Here is a 22,764-nt window from a genome sequence, read left to right on the forward strand (position 1 = left end):
TTCAACCACAAAGCGAGACTTCAAAAGCCTGAAATCTGCTGGCTTTAATTCATGGTGATCGTTAGGGGATATATCAGTAACATATGCCTCCTTTTCTATACTTCTCCCCTAATCCATATGTGTATCACTCCCCTCCTGTCTACGCTTCCCCCTCAAGGCCCATGCTGTGGTCCGTCTGTGGGAGATGTTGTTTTGGGTCTCTTTCCTTGGCCTGTCTGGCTCCAATTTGTCCCACCATTGCGGAGAGGAATATCAGACACGGCTCTCTCTTTCTCAGCACCCCCCACACACACTCTGTGTGGTTCTTCAGCCGATTCGTATACAGACTCCCACAAGATGCCACCGCTTTTTTTTTTTAATAAGATTACATGCTCGTGTATTTCTCATGCCAATGCTGTATCGACTCCAAATTAAAAGTCAAGTAAATCTATTCCACACTAGGATTCTTATGCATTTTTCATTCTATACTTCCATACAATTTAACCCGTCCTTTCTGAGGTTGTTTGTCTTTTTTCAGCAAACTTATAAAGAATTTGTATAAAAGCAAAAAATTTACATTTAAGTTTTGGGAGATTTTTCTACACCAACCTGAGTACAAGAATAGAACATGGAAAAACAACAAACAAACCAAAACACAATGATTTACAAAGGGATGGACCCGACTAATAGACAAGGGTATAAAATAAACTCAAATTTAAACCTTTTTATAATTTCTCAGGAACCTTGATTTCACTTTTGACTTTTAGCATCAACTTTCCAAGTTGATGCTAAAAGCCCAGAATAAAAATATTGTCTTTAACATCTTCTCCATGTGGCTGATTAAACTCTAGCTTTTGAACTCCAGCCTAACATCCTGTTTGCTTGGATTCATGTCAAACAAAGAAGAAAATGATGATCTCAAATCTTTTTCACAGGAAACTAAATCCATGCTATTCCTCTGCTATTCTCGAGAAGTGAACATAAGTGTCAGTGACACGGTAGTGGAACCAAATTTTGAGTTAACTGAAACTGACACAAAGAGCAGTTGGCTTAACATCTGGCCGGAGTCCTGATTAGAAACCAGGGTTAATTTCACCTTGCAGCCAGTCCCTGAAGTAGTGGAGCCACATGCGGGGAAGCTGGCCGTTGTCCTCCTTCAACACGTAGCGAATGGTGTGGAATCTCTGGTGGAGCTGGTGCAAGAGGGGTTGGCTATGGGCGTACTTGGCCCGCTGCGTCACCACGTACATGTTGTAGAATGAGAAGAACTTGAACTGAGCGCCGATGAAGTCGTACTCGCTGGTCTCTCTGGGCACGATGTCCGTCAGTTCCAGGCCGTCACGCACCTGGGTGGTCCCGTATAAACTGATTCCCAGCAGGCCCAGGAATAGCATAATCACGACCACCTGGAATCAGAGGGATGGACACAAGGATGGATTGATCAAATAATTGCATCTTCTGTCTTACGAGCCAAAGAGGAGTACAAATGTTAAAAGGCTGATGCTTCATCTTAAAGTGTCTAAAATCCTGTGTTTTAATCAACAATCTTTTGGTCAAAGCAAGCCAAAATGCAGTTATTTGAAAAACTATCCACATCCTTTAAAGTATTTTACCAGAGTGTAATGCCATTAAGCATCGTAAAGACCAACAAACACAGCTGACAGGCCATGGCATAACGAATTAATGTTTAAAAAAATTATAAGAAATAAAATATTCTGTAGGCAACATATGGAAACATTTGGAGGAATGTTCTATTGGTCTACCTACATATGTGGCGGGAACTTAAGACTGAACAACATCCTGAATACAAGATCACAACTGTGAACATGGTGATGGGAACATCACTATGCTGCCATCGCCACGGCAGCATAGTGGTGACATGAAAGTCTTTTTTTTTTTTTTTTGACTTTTCAAAGTCAAAAAGACACAAACAAACTCCAGCCCAAAAGCTAATTGAAAATCTGTGCCAAGAAGTGAAAGCCGGTGTTCAGAGGACCTCTGAGACCCATCGGCTCAGCTTGAATTGTTTTGCAAAGAACAGGTTGTAATTGCAATACGGACTGAATACCAACACATATCACAATTTTGGGATTTTCATTTGTCAAACACTTAGAAAAATATGTTTCTGTTTATTTCTTCTTCATGTAGACACATTATTTTTTGTTAATCACATAAAATCCCTCCATAATGTGTGCGTGAATACTTATGCAGTTCATCGTATGTTGTGAAACACTTCGTCAAGTAAAGGCCACAAGGTGTACTTTAGCTGAGAAGAGTGGTCACCCAGACTGAGGTCAGTTTGCTGAGTGTGTATGACTCACAAAAGACATGACCACAACCTCCACCCCAGATTTCGTCTTCCTCAATTCACTCTGACTAACCCTCCCATTCAAATTAGCACCCCAGTGACTCAGTGAAGAAAACAAACAAACAAACAAAAACACACCACTGGCCCACACAGATACATTAATTCTCTCTGTATTTTCATTTTCTAAAAAACATATGTATTGAGGAGCTAAACTGACCTTGGTGGTGGGTCGCAGAAGGAACGGCGCATAGTGCTTCTCAGCAAATGAGGCCAAGGTCCAGCGGGAGCAGGAGGGCTCGAGGCAGTGCAGACCCATTGAAGCCTCTCCGATCTGAGACAGCAGGTCCCGCGTGGAGCTGTTGTTCTCTGGGCTCTGGCTGGTCGTAGAGGCTGAGTCACCCTGAGGAACGGTGCAGGCGCCGGATGTGGGCGCTGGGCAGTGATGAGCGAAGGCGGCAGAGCCTGAGGAGCCCCCATTACCTCTGCTCCCACCGTGGTTGTTGCTGAGGCTGCTGCCTCGGCTGTTCATGCTGCTTCTGCTGACGTTGTTGTTGTTGTTGTAGTAGTCACCGCTGTGGTTGCCCCTCGTCTGAACTGGGTTGATCGGCTGCACAGAGATCTGCGACCGGGGCTCGGCTGTGGTGTAGAAGGCCTGCGTGCGGGGGTCGTATTCTGTCCTGAGCTGCACTGTGGACTGCATGGTGATCTGGGTTTGCTGGGCGAAGCTGTGGCTGCTGTAGCTCGGTGGAGGCGTGTGATAGGAAGGAGGAGATGTGCGATACGATGGCGGAGGGCTGTAGTGTCCCGCGTCTGCTCCATCCAAGTACGCCTGAGGCTCGATTTGAATCACTCGATTGGCACATGGGCTTTGGAGGTGGACAGAGAAGAAGAAAAAAATGAAGCCAGGAACAGCTGTGAGATTTGATATATATAAGTTAAAAAAACGTCATGGCAAAATGAAATGCACTGCTAAAACCTTCAGTTTTGTAAAATGGAGCTCAGCATTACATCTGTTAGAAATATTGTTCAGCCTTTTGGCATTTTGGATCTTCCTCCGCCAACAGCATGAAATATAGCGGTAACAATGGAATTTAATAGCACAAGTACACATCTGCACTAACGCAGTGCCAACAAGCATGCCCAGGCTGGCAGGAAGACCGGTAGAGTCTAATAAAGACAGTGACAGATAAACACACAGCAAAACAACCGAGCAGCCAGGCAGACACAGACAACTTTAGCTCTAATTAGGTTCTGATTCAGACGGATTATTGTATGGATAACTGGGAGATAATGTTGTCCTGAAGCTATTTCTAAGAAGATGAAAGCACAGAGAAAAAAAAAATCGTGAATGGAAATAACAGGAAAGCAATCACTCACAAATGAAGGAACTGATCTCACCTGTAGAAGCAGCAGAAGATGTCAAAGCGTCTTTCTTCTCGTCTGTAGAGATCCATGCTGAGGATGGCAGGAAAGATGAGCAGCACCATGGCAAAGTTAAACACCACAACCACCGCGGCCTGCAAGACACAGAGACACCCCATTTTATCCCCAAAGAGCTGGTAGAGTCACAGAGAGACACAATCAAATGCAAAAAATAAATATGTTTGAAAAAGTATTCTTATTCTGTAAACCTTTAAGCATTTGTATTTGTGCTTATTTACTCTAGAACTGCTTAATAAAAATAAAGGGGGATCAAATGCCTTCAGAAGCCCCTTATGAAGACATTGAGATGCTCAAAAGTGGATTTCAAAGTCAATTCTCAAGAGTTTCAAGACTGAAGTAGATTTTTCTAATCAACTACAAACTGTTCAGTAATGCCTCTATCACTGTATTCTTGTAAGTTCTGAGGCGAAACCCTATACCATTTTGTCACATGAGCATTTGACAATTATCTTTATGTCAGGTAACCTTTCATTTAACATGCAAAAAACTTTGCAGCATCAGTTTATTCCCTCAATTTAATAAGTTCCATTATCAACTTACAAACACATTGTCTCACCACACTTAACACAAATCACAAGTGAAAGATAGCATTGAGTGAGTCAGCTTTCTGAAGAAGCTATTACCATAGCTGGGAACATACAATTTTATACATTAATTCTAAAATTGATGAAGATTAACGGAGCAATGTTGTGCTTTTTCCAGGCACATAGAAGCATTTTATAGCATAACCAAAGATTAAAGGACTCCTCAAACATGAAATATGATTTTCTAAATACTATAAATATGCACTTAGTTCAGAACAATAATAGAAATCGACAAACACCTATGGGTTTTATTTTATCTTTGCAATGATCTAGTTAATACATATCCGAGTTTTAGTTCATGAAATGATAGTGAGAGTTAGATGCAGGGAAACATTGTAAGAAACCTGTTAGAGGCTGTAAGCGATTTGATACTGCAACCAAGGATCACCTTTCACCAAGACAATACAAAATATGCAACTCTAGAATGGTGTAGAATAAAGTTTATTTATGCTAAAATAGCCATGTCAAAGCTCTAGAGTGGTAAAAAATTTGCATCAATGGTTGTAAGTTTTGTTTATATTCTTTCTTCTTGACAATTATGGAAAACTTTATGTTGGTCTATTGTGTAAAATTTTTGTGAAGTACATGGAGATCTGTGGCTTTAACAAGATAAAATGATAAAATGTGAATAAGGGATGTAAATACTTTAGCAAAACACTAAGTATTTATTCCAAAGAGTCTAACTTTTACAATCCAAGACATGAAGTCCAAAACTGTAAAAACAACTATGAAGATGAATGGCCAGGACAAAAAAAAAAAAAAAAAAAAAAAAGAAGACCGGCGTGGCTTTCAAACAGATAAAAATAAAATTTGCAAACGTAAAAGGGAAAAAACTGCCTTTCAACACATTTTTAGTCTCTTTCAAGACTGAAACAGAGACTGTGCAGGGAGAAACAAAAAGCAGGGGGGTGAGGGAGAAGGCAAGGCATGTGTGTATGTGTAAAAGAAGCCAGTACAATGTTGTGGTTAAGTATTTGAAGGTGGTGCACTGGAGCAGAGGCTGGGGGTTGGGTCCCTGCCCAGAACACAATCTGGATATTGCGTAGTTGCCAGACCACTACACACACACACACACACACACACACCCACACACACACACACGCACACACAAACACGTGCGCACAAACGCACGCAATCGCATGTGTGTGCCAGACCACCCAAGAAGCCAGAGGCCCGCAGGCTCTGAGGTGATGAGCAGGCACTGCGGCTGCACAGACAACACTCACACAAAAATGCACAAAAATGCACATAAACACATATATATCTTGAGCAGCGAAACTGTACAGCCTCCCACTTAAACCACACCTTAACACCAACCAGACACACACATTAAAACACACTTTCTGACTGGGTCAATGGGAGTGAAACCATGTCATAGTTTGTGTTGTGGATTTTAATCGATCCTGAAGGGAGGAAGTGAAGTAAGGAGAGGATAGATGATAAATCAATCAACCACAGGAAGCATTTAACGCTGATAAAGAGGCACAAGAAAAGAAAAAAAAAACATCTTTGCCAGTAAAAAGCAAGAACTTTCATCTTCTATCCATGAAGTTTGTCCTCTATTATACACAAAACCACAAGTACAAAGTATGCATGGCATGCGAATGTGTGTGTGGTACATAAGCGTACAAAATGAGGCGGCATGGATTAGACCCACGGGGTAAATGGATCATGTTTGACAGACTTGCTGTACTATAGCCATCTATCCACACATGCTAATATCGTACTCAACGTGGCGACATCTTACCTCACTCGGCTGAGTGTATACGTGTGTGAGAAACGGAGTTTGAGCCCAAGAGGAGAAAAGCCGAGAAAGACGATCACTTTGGTCAACTTCAGCAGTAAAATCTGTCACTTACGTAACTGGGAATAATTGAGCACATATGTATTTTTTTCCTTCCCCTGTCTCAAAAAGAACTATAGTTTGAATGTTAGATTGCAATGAAATGACATAAATGAATTTTTTTCTTTGTCTATGTAAAACAAACAAAACAAAAATTCACCTTTTTGGATTTCTACTAAGTTTTTAAAGGATTTCCAACTGCACGATTCCATTTTTTGTTTTGAATGAAAGCTCCGCCTAAATTAAATTTAACAGTAAAGCTAAACCCCTCTGAAAACCCAGACATCCCGAGCAGGTTCTGGTTCTCCTTACAAGATCTCACCCCCAAAACCAACATCTTGTTTTTTGGTAAATTTGTACAATGTGCTTCAAGAGAAGTCAAAGATCTTAGAAAGTATTTACAATATGTCTACACTTCATTCAGGCTGCAAGAGAAAAGCTTTCAGCCGATAACAGGCAATCTGACCATTTTAGATTAAACTTGTGTTATATCATGTTTTTGAATGAAAAAAAAAGACAAAACAACTGGCAGAACAGAAGGCAACTTTAGCATCATAAGACAGATGTTGTGTAAAGGCACATATTTTTCAGGTGAGAAACTCTTAGTATTGTGTATGTTTTTGATTAAAAATTATTTGAAAATGGTGGAGCTACTTTTCTTACTCATTTTGCAAAACAGAGTTATTGTAACTGCGACTCGATAGAAGATTGATATTCTTCACCCTGATCAGAAATATCCAATAGGACAATTTTGTGCAACAAGATCTGGTTGCAGCAAAAATGAAAAAAGTACAATATTCCTATGCCAAAACTTAATAAAAGTCCTAGTTTTTGCAAAGAAACAATTCATAATAGACCTATCATATTGACACTGCTGGCTCATAGCCAGTGTTATACTACTGACCAAACAACAAGCTGCTACCTGGTTTTAAAACATGTTTCAATTACTCTCACTCTACTACTGGGAAAATTATACCTTTCAAAAAGCAATCATCAATAGTTTCATCTCTTTTTCCCTTTGTACGCCACGACTGGGAGCATTCACAAGTCTGTGATTATTGGAGGCATTTTGTCAGACACCGCTCTGGTGACGTCTATAATTATTGACAGATGTTAGAGAAGTCAGAGCTCCCCGCTGGTTCGCTCAGTGTTAGTGTGGGAACACACACACACTTATACACGCACACGTACACCAGACAGTCTGTTGCTTTTCAAACCTCCCACACAGACAATACGAGCCTCTGCTCAGCTCTCGCACACAGAAAACCAAAGCGAGGCGATCCAAGAACACCCATTCGCACATGCAATCAGATTCAGTTACACGGACCTCGGCCGCAATCTGGACAGAGACCGGGACCACCGCTTGACAGCCTCAAAGAAAGGAGGGAGAAGAGTGGGTTGATTTAAGTGGAAAATACACAACTGCCTTCAGTTTGATGAATGAAATCAATAAAGCGACAACCTGGAGGCAATGACTACTGTAGCATGAATTTTGGATGCAAAGATCTCGCACGGATTTTCTCACACACTTGAGGCTTTGAGCATACCTGCAAAGAAAAAGCTCGAAGTGCTGGGATGGGGATGAGGGCTGCCATGAAGAAGGCCGTGACGTTGCTGATGGAGGTGAGAGCCACGCTGGCCCCAGTCCTCTTCAGACACTCCCCAGTGCGGTCCTGACGCAGACAGAAAGAGCAAAGCAAATGGAGGGAAAAGCTATTAAACTTCTGATCAGCCCTCAGCCAGAAGCAGATGTGTAATGCAGCGGATTATGAACAATTATTTTAAAACCAGCATGACTGAAAGTGATTGGGAAGCTTTTTGAAGCCTTGAAGTGCTTGGAAAACTCTCCTGGGCCTGTCTGCCTCACTTTAAGGTCCAGGAGGAAAAGCAGAAATGTTCACTTCTCACAGAAAACAGACACAAAACAAAGAGTAGTACACATTCCCACAGCCCTGTATATTTTTTTCTGTAACTGAGTGATGATACGGAGACGTGCGGGACCACACACGGAGCATCTGCAGGCGTGTCCATCCTTGTGTGTGTGTGTGTGTTTATGTGTGTCAGACAGCAGAGATCAAGTTCAGCTCTGTTTAGTTTTCATCTAAGTCACACAAAGGAAGCTCAAGGGGGGAGGAGGGAGTGGAGAGCTGGAAGGGGGGGAAAGCAACGGAAAACAAAAACAAGCAAATACATGTCTGGAGATGAACTGTTCAAAATACAAACAATTACGTCCCATGTGAAGATGGAGAGATATACGCTGCGTGTTACAATCTGCGTTTGAAATCGCTATAAGCATACAAAGTACTTTTCGTATGGAAAGAAAAACATACAATTTGTGTATGCTTACACTAAAATGACAACACAAGAGCTTAAATTGTGGCAAAAGAACACAGACATGAAAAAAAGAGTAGAGATTGCTTGACAAGCAGTGAGAAAAATCATACTTCTAATACGGAGCATTGCTTAGATAAGTGGGCTAAGTGTGTGGCACATGAGCTGTGTGATGTTACTTCACAGGCACAGACAGGCTTTCACACATTCCTCCTCAGTGGAGATAAGACATGAAAGGAGCTGGATCAGCGTAACTGTGGATGTTTGCCTCACCTCAAATGGTATCCTCTTGTTCTGTCCGGTCTCACTGAAGGCATGGGCGAGAAGGAAGACATCATCCACTCCGACTCCCAGAGCCAGGAAGGGAAGAACCTGCAAATGGCAACCAACAAATATGAACTGCTGAGAATCCACTTCAACTTTTACAGGTGATGGTAGTGAGAAGTTAGTCCTTAAAGATTTAACCAGATTTTATTTTATCTCTTAGAAATACTAAATCTACAAAACATGTATTCAGTTACTTGAAAGAGCTGTCAGAATATGATTGGCCGGGAGGGATTGCTGCAAAATGGACAACTCCAGCAATCCACCATCACTCTTTAGAATTAGATAACTTCCATCAGTTGGTCTAATTAAGGGAATTTAACTCAATTATAGTATTACTAGGATAAAACTGGAATACACATAGTTGAATGCAAATGTATCTATATGCTTGAGTTGGATTATTTGATTCAATTATATATTTCTTGGTATGAACTGGACTTCTTTGTTAAGTGCCTTGTTAGAGTATTTATTGTGAATTGGAGATGTATCGAAACGAACTGAACTGAATTGAATTGAATACAAAAGGCGTAACAGGCGATGGTGGCGACACATATAGGAGTTCGTCCCACAATCAGCAATCAGTTTTTGACACCCTTTCTCCAGCTTTACTTTATGTTTTGGGTTTGCATGGAACCTTGCTCACATGCACCTTTTCAGGTGTGGCCACAGTTTAATGGAATTAAAATCAGGACAGGAAGCTTGAGGGGGGAGGAGGGAGGCCAATGACTTTGCTGTTTTTATATAAGTAATAAGTGACTGTCTGCTTGTGCATTTGAAATACCAATTTATTGGTGTTTGCAGGCTTACAGGTTTTCCCTTTTCTTCCATGGTAAGAAGGATTGAGCCAGGTCCTCTTCCTGTTTTTTTTTTTTTCCAATTAATGAAACCTTGACCCAACTAACTGATGGATGAAAGGAAGCTGCCTGCCATCATGTGCGTGAGGTACCTGCGTGGTGGCGGCATTGAAGGAGATTCCCAGGAGAGAACAGAGGCCCAGACCGGCCGCCACAGACAGCGTCACCAGAAGGACTCCAGCCAGCCCCACGGCACCCTGGGACTTGGCACAGTCCCACCGCAGCATGGTCAGACACGCATAGGCCAGCTGAGCACAGACGGGAAAACAATCAGTCACATTCCCCATGCTTTAACTTTATATCTATGAGATTTACTTTAGTAAAGGATTTGCTTTTAGTTATGAATGGGCTCTCACCATCAGCAGGTATCCACTGGCCACCCGGATAACACTGATATCAGAAAAAGACTTGAGAATATCCTCCAGAGTGGTGGTGGTAAAGGACAAGACCTTTTGGGAAGAATTTGTTGCCACACTATGCAGCACTACCTAAAGAGAAATAGACAAAAGAGAGCGACTCAGGCAGAAACTAATGCAGACATGAAAGAGCTCAGGCAATAAAACTAAACAGGCATTTTTCATAAAAATGCAATGCAGAAAATGTGGAAAAAAGGACTTTGATTTCTCAAGTTTAAATTTTGGGCCTGAATGCAAGACATAATGTTCGGAAGAAAACTATACCATTCTATGCTATATTAAACAAGTATAGCCACATGCATTACTGGCATAAATTCAGTGTATTTAATATTTGGCTAATACTGAGCATAGTCCAAGCTTTTCTTGGCAATATTTATATTCAATGCAGGGACATAGCAATAACAAAAGACTTGCAATATATTGTGCAGCCCTAGTTAACAGATGCTCTCCATTCAGTCTTAAATTGTGCTACTTTGCAAAGAAAAATGGGGAAAAAACATTGACTCAAGAGATGCCAAGCTGGTAGTCACACACCCAAAACACTGGATTTGTAGTTAAAGTAGCTCTAAAAAGTAACGTCTCAATAAAAACAAAAGGAAAAAAAAAAAAAAACTGATCATCCTCTTACGTTTTCTTTATGATAATGCAGCACTTTCTCTTTTATTTTACACACTAAATTCTAATAAAATATTTTTAGGTCTGCGGTTGTACCATAGTAAATGTTTAAAAGTTCAACATTTTTAAATATTTTTGCGAGGCACTGCGGGAGCCTGTGCAGACGGAACCATGATCCCTTCTCTCTGTGTTTTACTATCACAGACAGACAAATAGCTTCAACCTCAAATTCTTGTTACAGCTCAGTGGGGAGCAATGCTGGCTGACACACATTAGGTAACACACACTAGATCACCCACATGTGAACTTGCACATACTGAAATGCATGCATATTTTTGCAGACACGCCTAAAAATTCATACACCAAAACACACACTGAAAATATCTGGCATCTCTTTTCTTACTCAATGATTAATTTTACAGTCAATTATTCCCTAACTAAAAGATCAATACCACACACATGTATAGGGTCATGTGGAACAGAGAGTTGGGCCTCCCAAAACAAAGACCAGATGATGTCACACATAAGCCACCAATGGGGCCACAGCTGGGAAAGTGATTGTGTGTGAGCTCTGGATTGTTGCATGCGTGTGTGTGTTTGTGTGAGAGTTAAGCTGAAGAAAAGAGAGATATCCAGCACTCTCTTAATGTATTCCAGACACGCATGTTCTTTTGCTCTATCGCTTCTCTCCAATGAGCAGCTAGAAGCTTCATCCCTTCTACCACACACCAACAGAGGTTTGACTATCTATCAGGGGCCTGGGCTTTAGACGAGGCCGTTCCGTGTACACCTGTATCCGGCCTGTGATTTACTGTGTGGTTGTAGAGGATTTAGGGAAGATTTCTTTTCTCTTTTCCTTTTTCCTCCCCCCAATTCTGAGCCTTTAGCCCTCACCTCAGAGTATTTCCTCTGCCAGGCTTCCAGTATAGCTGCGGCCTTTTCTTCATTCCAGTTGATGTGGGAAACCTCATCCCAATCCCGAAAGTGCTCAAACATCTGCTTGGGGGTCATCAATTGGAACATGGTCTGTAGAGCCTGAGCACTGGAGAGCACATAGGGAAGAAGAATATTGAAAGGATCAAGGACAAGGAACAGAGTTACATTTGCTTACATTAAAGACACAAAAAGAAAGTGCTCTGGTCACACTCTGTCTTTGGGTTTATTATAATCAACTAATAAGCATCAATCACCAGATAGGAAGAGGAGATGTTGTATTTTGAACAACCTTTGACAAGGGATGCATGAAGGCTTCAAAATATCACTTATTCAGGAGCATCAAACCCACCTTCCAAAAAAAACAAGCTACTTCCAGGAGTACATCCACTAGAAAACACACATACAACGCGGGTTCCAGTTTTAATGGAGGAGTTCTAAAACAAAATACAGAACTCATTTTATTTTTTTTTATTCTTCTTTGATTCAAAAGTACAACAGGTGGATTGATGGATGGAGGAATGAACAGAACAGCCACATTTATGCATGTAGTTGGAAGAACTAATAGATGTACAAGTGAATGGGTGGATGAAAAATGCAAGTTTTAGATCGGACTATTTAGACTTTTTTCCAACCATTCTAGACTCTAAAAGAATCCTGTTTTGATACACCTTTTTTAACCACTACAAAAAATAATGCAGTTAGAAAGGTGAATCCTACAGACTAATCAGCTGAAAAAATGTCACTAGGAGCACATCTATTTCTTAGATCCATCATCATTTCTGAGATTTTTATTTTCAGATTCTCAAAAATATTCCAAATGATAAAAATGTATTATACTTGTATAGCAATTTATCAAGTCCAGAGGTCGACAAAGCGGTTCAATTAGATTCAGTAATTCACCGATTGACTTGCTGCATGGTGGCAAGTTACTCAGCTGTAGCCACAGCTCCCCTCAGAGGGGAGGCTACCATGCACCAGCACCACCTGGCCCTCTGAGCACCACCAGCAAGGCGGATTAATTGTCTTGCCAGCTCTGTCTACCAATTACAAGACAAACTCTGTCCACTGTTGGCCCTATTTTCCCTTTATAAGGTCTAAGACATCATGTTTTGTCCACCCCACATCTACCGTTCTTCTTAAAACCATAAAATGAACAAATTGCTGCTATAATCAGGGATAACTTTACTTATACACAGTACTACTGCAGCCTCCCTCTGAAATGCCTTCTACAAGAAACCTGAATAGAAGAGCCATGATATCAAGTATAACGAATACTGCACAGCCTTAATGAGCACATTAGCAAGCCAATAAGGTAGTGTAAGTGATTAGTTATTAACAAATGAGACCTGACGAGAGAGCAACTTGTGAACAGTGCTCAAGTCAGTCCGTGTATTTTCACATCATCAAAAAGCAATGAAACAAACAGCAGACATTAGCTTGTCATTCTCTTTATGAATGTGATCTTTGTGGTATGGTGATAATCACGGTAATGGTGGCAGTTAGTAAACAAGATGTAGAAACCGAGTGCCAGCAGCAGCAGCACACTGACACACTCACACAAGCACACGCACACAGTGCAGGAACACACCAGCACTGTAATGACCCAACTTTGCCAGGAAAACACAACCGCAAAAAAACAAAGAATGCAGCCAACTGTACTCTGCGAGCAGGATGTGTGTGAACGTGCATATGTACTTTTCTACGTACGTGACTGTGCCATAAACGCCCTAATTTAGCAAGTACAAAGTGTGCAAGCAAAATATGTAATAATTTTTCTAACTGCAAAATAGACCCGCTTTTTTTTTTTCAATAAGATTTGAGTTTCTGTATGCATTCGGTATTCAAAAGTCATGGTTTGAACATGAAACTGTGTAAATGATGTATGCACATCACCAATTCCACAAGCTTTGACCCCGTGCTTGTGTTGGACTTAAATCTGTGTAACTTAAATTGCTGTATATTTGAAGAGACTAGCTGAGCAATAGATCACTCTGTGCCCGTCTCTGTGTATATGAGAGTCAGAGGGAGGGTAGAGTCCAAGCAGTGCAGCCAGAGCTGAGGAGCAACAGCTGGAGCTCTTAGAATTTCACTGGAATCTGCTAATGACTGCAAGATTTATCGCATACAGCACACATGCACACTCAGAAAGCGTAACAGAACAAAAAACATCCAGCGTCTCCAAAATAAGCTTTGTTAGAATCCCTGTGGTGTTCTTATGAATCTGCGGATGTGTAAGCCTGGGTAGGCTACCTGAGTAGGGGTCCGCTGCCGTTCTTTGTGGTGCCTCCTACAATGAGTTCCTCTTGCCAGTGCATGTATTTCCTGGACAGACCGTGGCAGCCACCACTCAAAGCCCGTGCCACGTTGAACGGCTGTTGTAATTAGAAAGCAGAAGTTGAGAATGTATAACTTGATACTACGCACTAAAGATGCATAGTAAAATCAGCTATTAACAGGCTTTGTCTGAAATGAAAAAAATACATAGTTTTTGTAATCAGTGTACCCATCAGAACCCAGCAGAATGCACTAACCATCAAGAATTTTGCAGGGTTTATGTGAGTTTTAGTAAGGTAAGTTTGAGGTTTAAATTTAAGAGCTCCTTAAATTAAGAAAATTAACTTCTTGGACTTGTTTGTAATTTACCTTACAGTTTTTACAAGTTAAATGAAACTCTGCTAACTCAAATTAGTTTACTTAAATTAATATTTTTAATTCAATTAGACTTATAAATTTACAATTATAGTTGGATAAAATCTGTATAGAAAAATGCAAGCTGAAATTTACCACCAGTTTTTGATTGAATTGATGAACTGCTGATGCTGCATATGCATGCATAACATTTTCAGTCTTGATGGTAGTCATGCACCAACCTTAGTTGAGTTCTTATTGGGTGCAGTATCGGGGCAGTCGGGGTCAGCAGGGTTCAGACACGGCCTATCCAAGTAGCCATGCCCAACATCCGCCTTTTCCAACATGTCCTCAAAGCTATCCACATGAAAGCTTGATCTTCGTAACTTTTCAAGAAATCCCTTGGGGTCAAAATTGGTCCATTTCATAGCGTTCTCACCTCTGCAAAGTTCAAAAGCAAATGTTAGCTTCTCTTCTCCCAACCACTGTTTGAAGAAAACCTTTTTTTTTTTTTAGAAAAGGGTAAGAGATTCATTTCTTATTATTTTTTTAATTGTATTGCGAACTAATATAATATAATATCTAAACTTTACAAACGCTAAAACTTTTGAGTGCAGTAAATCATTTCTGTGCTAGGTGACCATTTCCCATCGTGCAACAAGTAATTTCCTGCTCCATCCCAGATCTTGTTTCTCCATTCTCTCCTTTCCTCACACATTCCAATCTCTCTTTTTTTGAATCTCTCATTCTGACTACATTGTACGTGCTTAACCAGGCTTAAGTTATTATTCCCAACCTCCCAACCAGAACATAGTAAAAAGGTTTATTTACTATCCTAAACAAATAGGAAACACACACAGAGGGATGTACACATCCATTGATGACAGCAACCCAAACCGGTATGCTTTCACACATGTACAGACACATGGATGCACCACCGGCGAAGGTACACACTTACTGCGTGGACAAACTCATGCAGAGATAAAGGTCTGCTGAGTATTACTGTAGCAGCAGGCTATTAGCAACAGAACGGTCAGACAATGGCGTGAGGCCCAGGGCTGGAGGAAAACCATTTCCAGCGATACGCATGCCAGAGACCACTACAATAGAGCCTTCAGAGGGGATGAGTTCAGGACACACATGCACACACTCCTGCTCTTTTATGGTGTCTCTTTGGATGGGCTCAATGTGCTAAAGTAGCCTCTTCAACCAGAGGCAAAAAGAAGATGCAGAAGAAAGCGTCCTGATGCAGTTTAAGTTGAGCTAACATTATTAACCGGTGCGGAGAAGTTCAGCTGTCAGAGACGTCCCCAAAAATATTTTTTGATCAGTTTGCTAACTGACCTGACAAATAGAAAAGCGATTATGTGTGCCTAATTAGGATTTCCATCGGCCCTCCGTGTGCGTGTCAGAATATAGTCGAGCAGATAACATGTGGCAGTACAAGGCTGGAATTTTCTAAAATTATTCATCTCAATTTCAATATGTCGAAATGTGGTACTTACGGGAGATAGACCGTTCCAGGATGGAGTTTAGCTCCTTCCCAGAAACAGTCCAAAGGAGTGATGATGAGGCAGGGATGGAGGTTTTCTATAATCTGATTGGATAAACACAAAGCAGAATTCATACCAAATGACAGATTGGTCTCAAAAATGGGGAGTAAATATTAAAACAAAAGATTGTCTCACCTGATTCAAAAAATGTGTTTCTGTGACTAGTTCTCCTGATTTGAAGCATAAGTGCTCCAATGTCCAATGTCTGAAACAAACAGAAATGAGATATGCATTCAGTTTTTTTTTTTTTTTTTTTTATCAGGGCAGGCTTTGAGAGTCAACAACATGGACTTTTAAAATAAACAGAGTTTAACGTATTACAGCTCTATCACAAACATCTGAGATAAGGACAGAAAATATTAGTTACCTGTTATAAAGGTAAACATCAACTTTGGTGGCTCGGAGAGCAGACTCCAGGTGCTGTAGAAGGGCCTCTACCGTTAGTATGTTGGCTCCCTCCTCCCGCGGTGTCTGGATCATCAGCTGAGGGTTAAACATGGCCTCCTCCCCCATCTTCTGTCGTGTGTACTTCAGTTCCTGGTTAACACGCCCACCGACTGGACAAAGAAGAATTCAGTCATTAAGGTGTCTTTATTTTTTTACCCCAATGTGCAAATATTTGAACACATCTCATGTGTATTTGAATGCAATATTTAATAAGTTAGTTTAATCAAACCCTTTAGAATTCACAAGCACATAAACTTAATGATATGCATTCGCTTATTTAAATTGAAGCGTGAGGCCAAAGTGTCTTTAATCGAGGACTTTAACTTAGAAGTGCTCAACGGGTGTATTTACACAGGTGGAGCGGATAGACTGAACACAGTGGGCTGCAGTGGCTGATGCTTAGCGCAAGTGTAGCTTTACAGACCAACTGAAATATAAATTTTATAAATATAAAAATGGGTGCCGGAACACACCCTGGCGGTACATAGCTGGCAGATGTGTTGCGCTGTGTGATGAAAGTGTCCAGTCTCATTGCTAAAATGGACGCAAATGCTGGGCAAAGTGAGCGTTTGTCTATTAAATTGACAGAAGATGAATACATAAACTTATAACTAGAGAGTAGACATTTTTTTCAGAAGTGTATTTACACAGGTGGTGAACGGGAGATGAACCTACCGTTATATTATAAAAATGAATATGATTTCAGATTTTTGCATCGTTCTTGTCCAGATTAATTTTTAAAAAATGACCTTTTATTGTTATAGGTTAATTTTATAAATTATAGAAAAGTAATTGTTAGGAGTGTACACATATGAACATTTGGGCAGATGTTGATATCTGATATTAATACTGCTGTTGTAGGAGTATTTACCAGTGTTTTATTTTACCACTTTTTTTTTTATTTGGTTACTCTATCAGTCGTCAGAATAATCAATAGATTACTTCATTAGTAAAATAATTATACTAGTAAAATAATACTTTAATCATATTAATTTAATGGACCAGACATCATTTAGGCAAAAAGTTCTAAATTATATATATATAAAAAACTCTGTAGTTAACAGGATTCTCCAGAATAGACTGATGAAGCAGAACATTTTGACTATAATGTATGTTTTAACAAGCGTTTTAATAGAAAGTGACTCAAGTCCTGTTCTTATTACAGCAAATAAATTTGTTCAATCAAGTCCAAGAGAAGCTGAAGACTACATGTCTTCCTTTTGATACAACAAACATGCAAAATTATGCATCTACAATTTAAAAAACATTAATTTTGAAAAAAAAAAGTCCTGAAACAAATTTTTATTTTGAAATATGAATTTATTTGTAATAAATTTTACTTTCCAGAGCAACATTTTTTTAAACCTTACAATAAATGTAATGCCAATTTTGTCTGTGTACATATATAGTGTGTAGTTGCAGTGCTTGCACAAAAGTCTGCTTTTTATTATCTGTATTCTCTAAAAAGGATTGTGACGACTAACTGCAGTAAAAAAAAGAGGAAAAACATTTCTGTGCAACATTTAGAATTTTGCAATTCTTTTCTGAACAAATCTTTTATTAGCCGTGACAGCGATATTTACATCAAAAATATTCCTAGAAATGCATTTAAATTTTCATATTAAGGCATTCCTAGGAATATTTGTATTTATAAACTTCAAAATAAAAATGAAACAATACTTAAAACTGATTTTAAAACAGTAATCTAGTCATAGATTTCAGAGAGTAAAAACCATTCTGTAGTGCAAATAGCTTGTTTCAATCCATTTGAAACAAGCATTACAACACACATAATCAGTGGCAAAAAGATACAGACTGGGCTACTTGCTTTAAAAGTGATGAGAGAACAGAAGAAATACAATACAATAAAATAAAAATCACCAAAACCATCACAGTTCAATCATTGTTGTAGCATTTTCAATGTATGTGACTGTGCACAACTTCATTTTCAGTGTGCCAGATTTATGAGCGGACGATTTGCACCCCTTCCATCATCAGAAACTAAACACTCAGTGAAATCTCAAGTAACTCATAGATGTCTTCTTTCAATGTCTCACACACACACAAAACATGAAAAATGCCTAGAAAGAGTGTTGGATGTGTGAAAAATCTGTAACATTTTATTATGCCTTAATCCAATTTAACAATTCGGCTCAATTCGTGCAACAGTAGGCATGGATTGAATGTTTTTACTCCATTGTAATGGCATTAAAGTTGAACATAAGCAGGCCTGTTCTGCTGGGCCGGACCACCCAGTCAGACCAATAGAACAGGAGGGAGGGGGCCATGTCTTGGGGCATTAGGAAAACACACTTGATTTCTTCTTTTCTGGACCCAAATAGCATTCCCATCTGATCCTGTCTGAAAGCATGTTTATAATACTCATCATTAATAGCAGGCCGAGCCTAACTAGAGCGACATGCTTTCCAGTACTAGGCCAGCTACACAGCTATGTTACACCAGCAACTGCCTTCAAAGGAGAATGCATGGAACTTATTAGGACCTGATGTGCACCGACAGCGCACTAACAAGTCAACTTGTCCAATGCACTCAGCACTCGGATGCAAATCTAGCCTCAGGCTCGGTGTAAGTACACTGCCAGAAGGAAGAAAGATAACACTGATACAAGAAAGGAAGCACATCTATTTTCACCCTGCCTCTCCGTGTGCGAGAACATGAAGAAAGATCTAATTGGAAAAAGATGGGAGGGCTGTGCTTAGAAAGAGCTCACTGTCTGGCCGGAATGCTTTCCAAGTTGCGGACAGCCACCCAAAAAACCCTCAAGTTTTCAGCGAGTGAGCAGTAAAGGGACAAGTCAAAGGAATGCGGTCTTCTTCTACAGGAAACAGCACATTACTGCCTTGGGCTTCAAGAATTCCTCACTTCACAAGGTTGCAAAGTTTTGGGGTCAACACTCACACAGCCGTGGGGTGAAATTAACACCCCAGCTGGACCAGGAAAAAGTGTGAGTGTGTGCACACAGCACTGCGTACGTGCAAGCATGTGCAAACGAGTGTGTGTACACACAGCTGTGTTTCTTCAGTGACACATATTCCCATAGTCCTCCTCCAAGGAAAACTGGGTGACCCCAGCTTGTGTTGATAACTTGAAGGTGTTCAGCTCCAAGTTCAGCTGCTGTGACCAAAACAAAGTGTCACTGACTTTTAAATACTTGCTTTAACAGCACAATTTTTTTCCTGATGAGTTTTTCTTCTTTCATAACATAAAAATACACTGCTGCTTCAACACTCTGGACTGTTATACGATCTGCAGCAAATGGCACATTTAGCCTTAAAAAGAAACCTCCAGTATGCTCCAGATCAGAGCTCAGCATACAGTTTTTATAGTAGAAATTTGTCCATGTTTTTGGAAGAAAAATAGTGAGAGTTGAGAACACAGCTGGGTGATTTAAGAAAAAGAGCTGGGTGTGAACCAGTTGGTAGTGGTTGGTAAAGTGAAGGCAATTTTTCCAAAAGACACACAGAGAACTGTTAACCAGCTTCAGTCAGTAATCATGGTTGCAACTAAAAATTTTATATTTATTCAGATTGAACTAACAACACCTATCTTCAGTGTAGAAGTCATTACGGTAAGTATGATGTGTCATCTCAGCAGACTCTACTGCAGAGAGTGTCTTTGATTTCTAACATATTGCTTTGTCTTCTCAATTCTTCATTACCCTTGCATGCTATAGTCAATACAGATTCATGACTATCTCCTAAGCTGGACTCTGTAATATTGTTGTGTTGACTTCAAGTCCCTCATTCTACGTTACGATATTCCAGCTAGTCATGATCCACAATAAACACGTTGAGAATATCAAAAGATAAGAAAATTTGTAAGAATCTAGATTTTTGCTAGAAGATGTGTGTTTGTATTTCACTCCTGAAGTTCATCTTTCAGAAAAAGGCAGTTAATGCAATCCATGATGAACATTCTCAAATTTAAGCATTTTTATTCATCTTTTAAATGGGCAAAGATGAAGGATGAAGTAGAAAGACATATATGAATTGAAACACCATCTAGTGATTGAATTTGGACATTGCATCAAACCCCCATCATTAGGAAAAAAACTTGGTTTGTCCCTTTTGATGTACTGTATGCTGATTCTTCAGTGTAACAGGGATTTGTTTTTACTTGATAATGGGAACATAAATTCTTGTATACTTTAGATCATCTTTTGTCAAACTTTGTACACAGTGCAAACTTGAAGAGCAGCTCTGCCCTTTCCATATTTCACATACACTTATGCCACAAATACTAATAAAGATTGAAGAAACATGTGATAGAGCAGTAGCATTTGGTTTTTAACCAATGTTAAAAACAATATCTTAATCAACATTTAAGTTTGGAATGACCAATTTGTCAACACAAGAAGATTCCCCTCCAAACTCTCTACATCACTGAGAAAATTACTGAGAGAAGAGAAGAGGTTTGTGTATGCCCCTGTGGCAGAGCCTTCAGTGTGGGTATTGAACATGTTGCATAACATTAACCCCTGGGCTCCCCTATTCTCCAAGTGTTGGAGTGGGGGGCAGTGGGCTATGAAAGGAGAGGACGTAGGTTTCTAAGGAACTGACATCACCCCCTTCATCCTTTCAGTTCTGGTCTCCCTCCTCCCATTCCTACTCTCATTTTCTCTCTCTTTGCTTTATTCAGCTCTACCCTGTGATTGGCCAGATCATGATGGCAATCAGCCCGGCCCCTCTGTCAAAGCCAGCCCAGCCCCCTTTTCTCCTTGCCAACTTTCTCTTTTTTCCATGCAGGACACACAGCACCAGAGCCCCATCCCACAGACATCTCTCATGCAGAAAACGGAAGTAGCTTACACTTTCAAGGAAAACAACAGCAACCACGTCCTTTAACTGGTGCGTGTGATGTACACGTTGGAGAAATATTAGATATGACAGAGAATGCTTAAAAACATTCAAATCTGCGTTAAACAGATGTTCGACTAACATTAGAGCATCCAAGATGTATGAGTGTATTCAGTGTACATGCATGTGGCTAAGCACACCTCAGTAAGTGTGTGTCCACACGTGTGCATGTATGGAGAGAATGGATTAGCTGGATTAGGTCCCATCTCAGCAAGAACCCCCTGTGGTGTGGGGAACCCCCCCCCCCCAGAAAACCGGGTCACCTTCCTGCAAACAGCAAAGAAATGTCCCATACCCAAAGCTATGTCCCATACTCAAAGGATGGACAAAAACACTTTTCAACCCAGATAAAAATCACCCCAAAAAAAAAACTACTTTAATCCATGGTTTCTACACTGAAAACAGACAAAGAGAGTGATTTAATCTCTTAAGAGTGGGTATACGTGAATCTAAATTCTTCCAAATGAAGATTATTGCTCCAGACAGTTTAAAGATACACTTTAAACTGTATGACTTGAAAGTGATGTCAACAAAGAAAACAGCACAATGAGACACAAAGTTGCTTTTCTTTTAGTAATTTCAAACAACTCAAAACAACTGAAAGTAAAAAAACACGTTCAATCATTTTTGTCATCGCAAAGCCACAGAGTTCAAGTTTCCGAACAATGCGTCCTCATGTGGCCATCACCCCAAGGCCCATCGTGACTGAATTTGTAAAATTTTTCAATTGTAAACTTACATTCACTTTACAAATGAAATGATCATCCTTCTTTTATGTCACTGAGCTCAGTGATATTACACCTATAAGTCTTTTTCTCTTATGCTGTGACTCAAGTGACATGGCCGTGACAAGAAGAAATAAGATAGAAAATGGTGGCTGTAAAGACCACAAACTGGGTTAATCCCGATCCTGTTAAACAAGCAAGCATAAACAGTCATGTACTAAAAAATAGTTTAGTGGGCAGAAGCAGAGAACTTTTGAGCTTGATCTGCACCAACTCCACTCTCTCAAAATGATCAGTTAGCGTTTTCCTCATCAGTTAGATCTTTGAAATGAAGTCAGAAGTCATCACTCTTACATCCATCCTTTCTTTCTTCCTTCCTGCCTTTCTTCTTTCTATCTCCTTCCTTCATTCCTTCCATCCATTAAGCCTGTAGATAATATCATCATCGCAATATCAGTCTGGACAATATTCATATTGGAAGGGATTGTTTCGAATGCTAATATTGTTGGCCAATATCACTAAAGTGTTGTGAACATACATTTTTCATGCTAATGTCATATTTAAGCATATTTCAGGACAGAAGATGATTATACAAGACACAGAGGACAATGCCCAAAATGCTAAAGATCACAGAGTGATGGTAGCCCACATGAGGAAAAACAGGAAAGAAGAAAATAGGAACATATTAAATCTCATATGATCATCACAATATTTACCAGTTCTTGCCACTGCAAGATTTTCTGGTACTGCACAGCCTTACCATCCATCCATCCATCCATCCATCCATCCATCCATCCATCCATCCATCCATCCATCCATCCATCCATCCATTCATCCATTCATCCATCCATCCATCCATCCATCCATCCATCCATCCATCCATCCATCATCCATCCATCCA

General features: G+C 40.1%; 1 protein-coding gene across 1 annotated transcript in view; it reads right to left on the reverse strand.

Moving 5' to 3' along the window:
* ptch1 (patched 1) overlaps positions 1-22,764 on the reverse strand; it is a 60,111-nt gene that overhangs the window by 21,736 nt on the left and 15,611 nt on the right. Inside the window, exons 3-15 of the mRNA XM_055039845.1 lie at positions 16,182-16,371; positions 15,950-16,019; positions 15,767-15,858; positions 14,504-14,702; positions 13,884-14,005; positions 11,592-11,739; positions 10,023-10,154; positions 9,759-9,914; positions 8,762-8,860; positions 7,705-7,830; positions 3,686-3,804; positions 2,505-3,153; positions 1,076-1,385 (exon numbers count right to left, since the gene is read on the reverse strand). Coding sequence (XP_054895820.1) covers positions 1,076-1,385; positions 2,505-3,153; positions 3,686-3,804; positions 7,705-7,830; positions 8,762-8,860; positions 9,759-9,914; positions 10,023-10,154; positions 11,592-11,739; positions 13,884-14,005; positions 14,504-14,702; positions 15,767-15,858; positions 15,950-16,019; positions 16,182-16,371 — 2,412 coding nt within the window. The remainder of the gene's footprint in view (positions 1-1,075; positions 1,386-2,504; positions 3,154-3,685; positions 3,805-7,704; positions 7,831-8,761; positions 8,861-9,758; positions 9,915-10,022; positions 10,155-11,591; positions 11,740-13,883; positions 14,006-14,503; positions 14,703-15,766; positions 15,859-15,949; positions 16,020-16,181; positions 16,372-22,764) is intronic.

This window comes from Poeciliopsis prolifica, unplaced genomic scaffold (genome assembly GCF_027474105.1).
Source record: "Poeciliopsis prolifica strain line A6 unplaced genomic scaffold, Auburn_PproV2 SCAFFOLD014, whole genome shotgun sequence".
In the NCBI taxonomy this organism is placed as follows: Eukaryota; Metazoa; Chordata; class Actinopteri; order Cyprinodontiformes; family Poeciliidae; genus Poeciliopsis; species Poeciliopsis prolifica.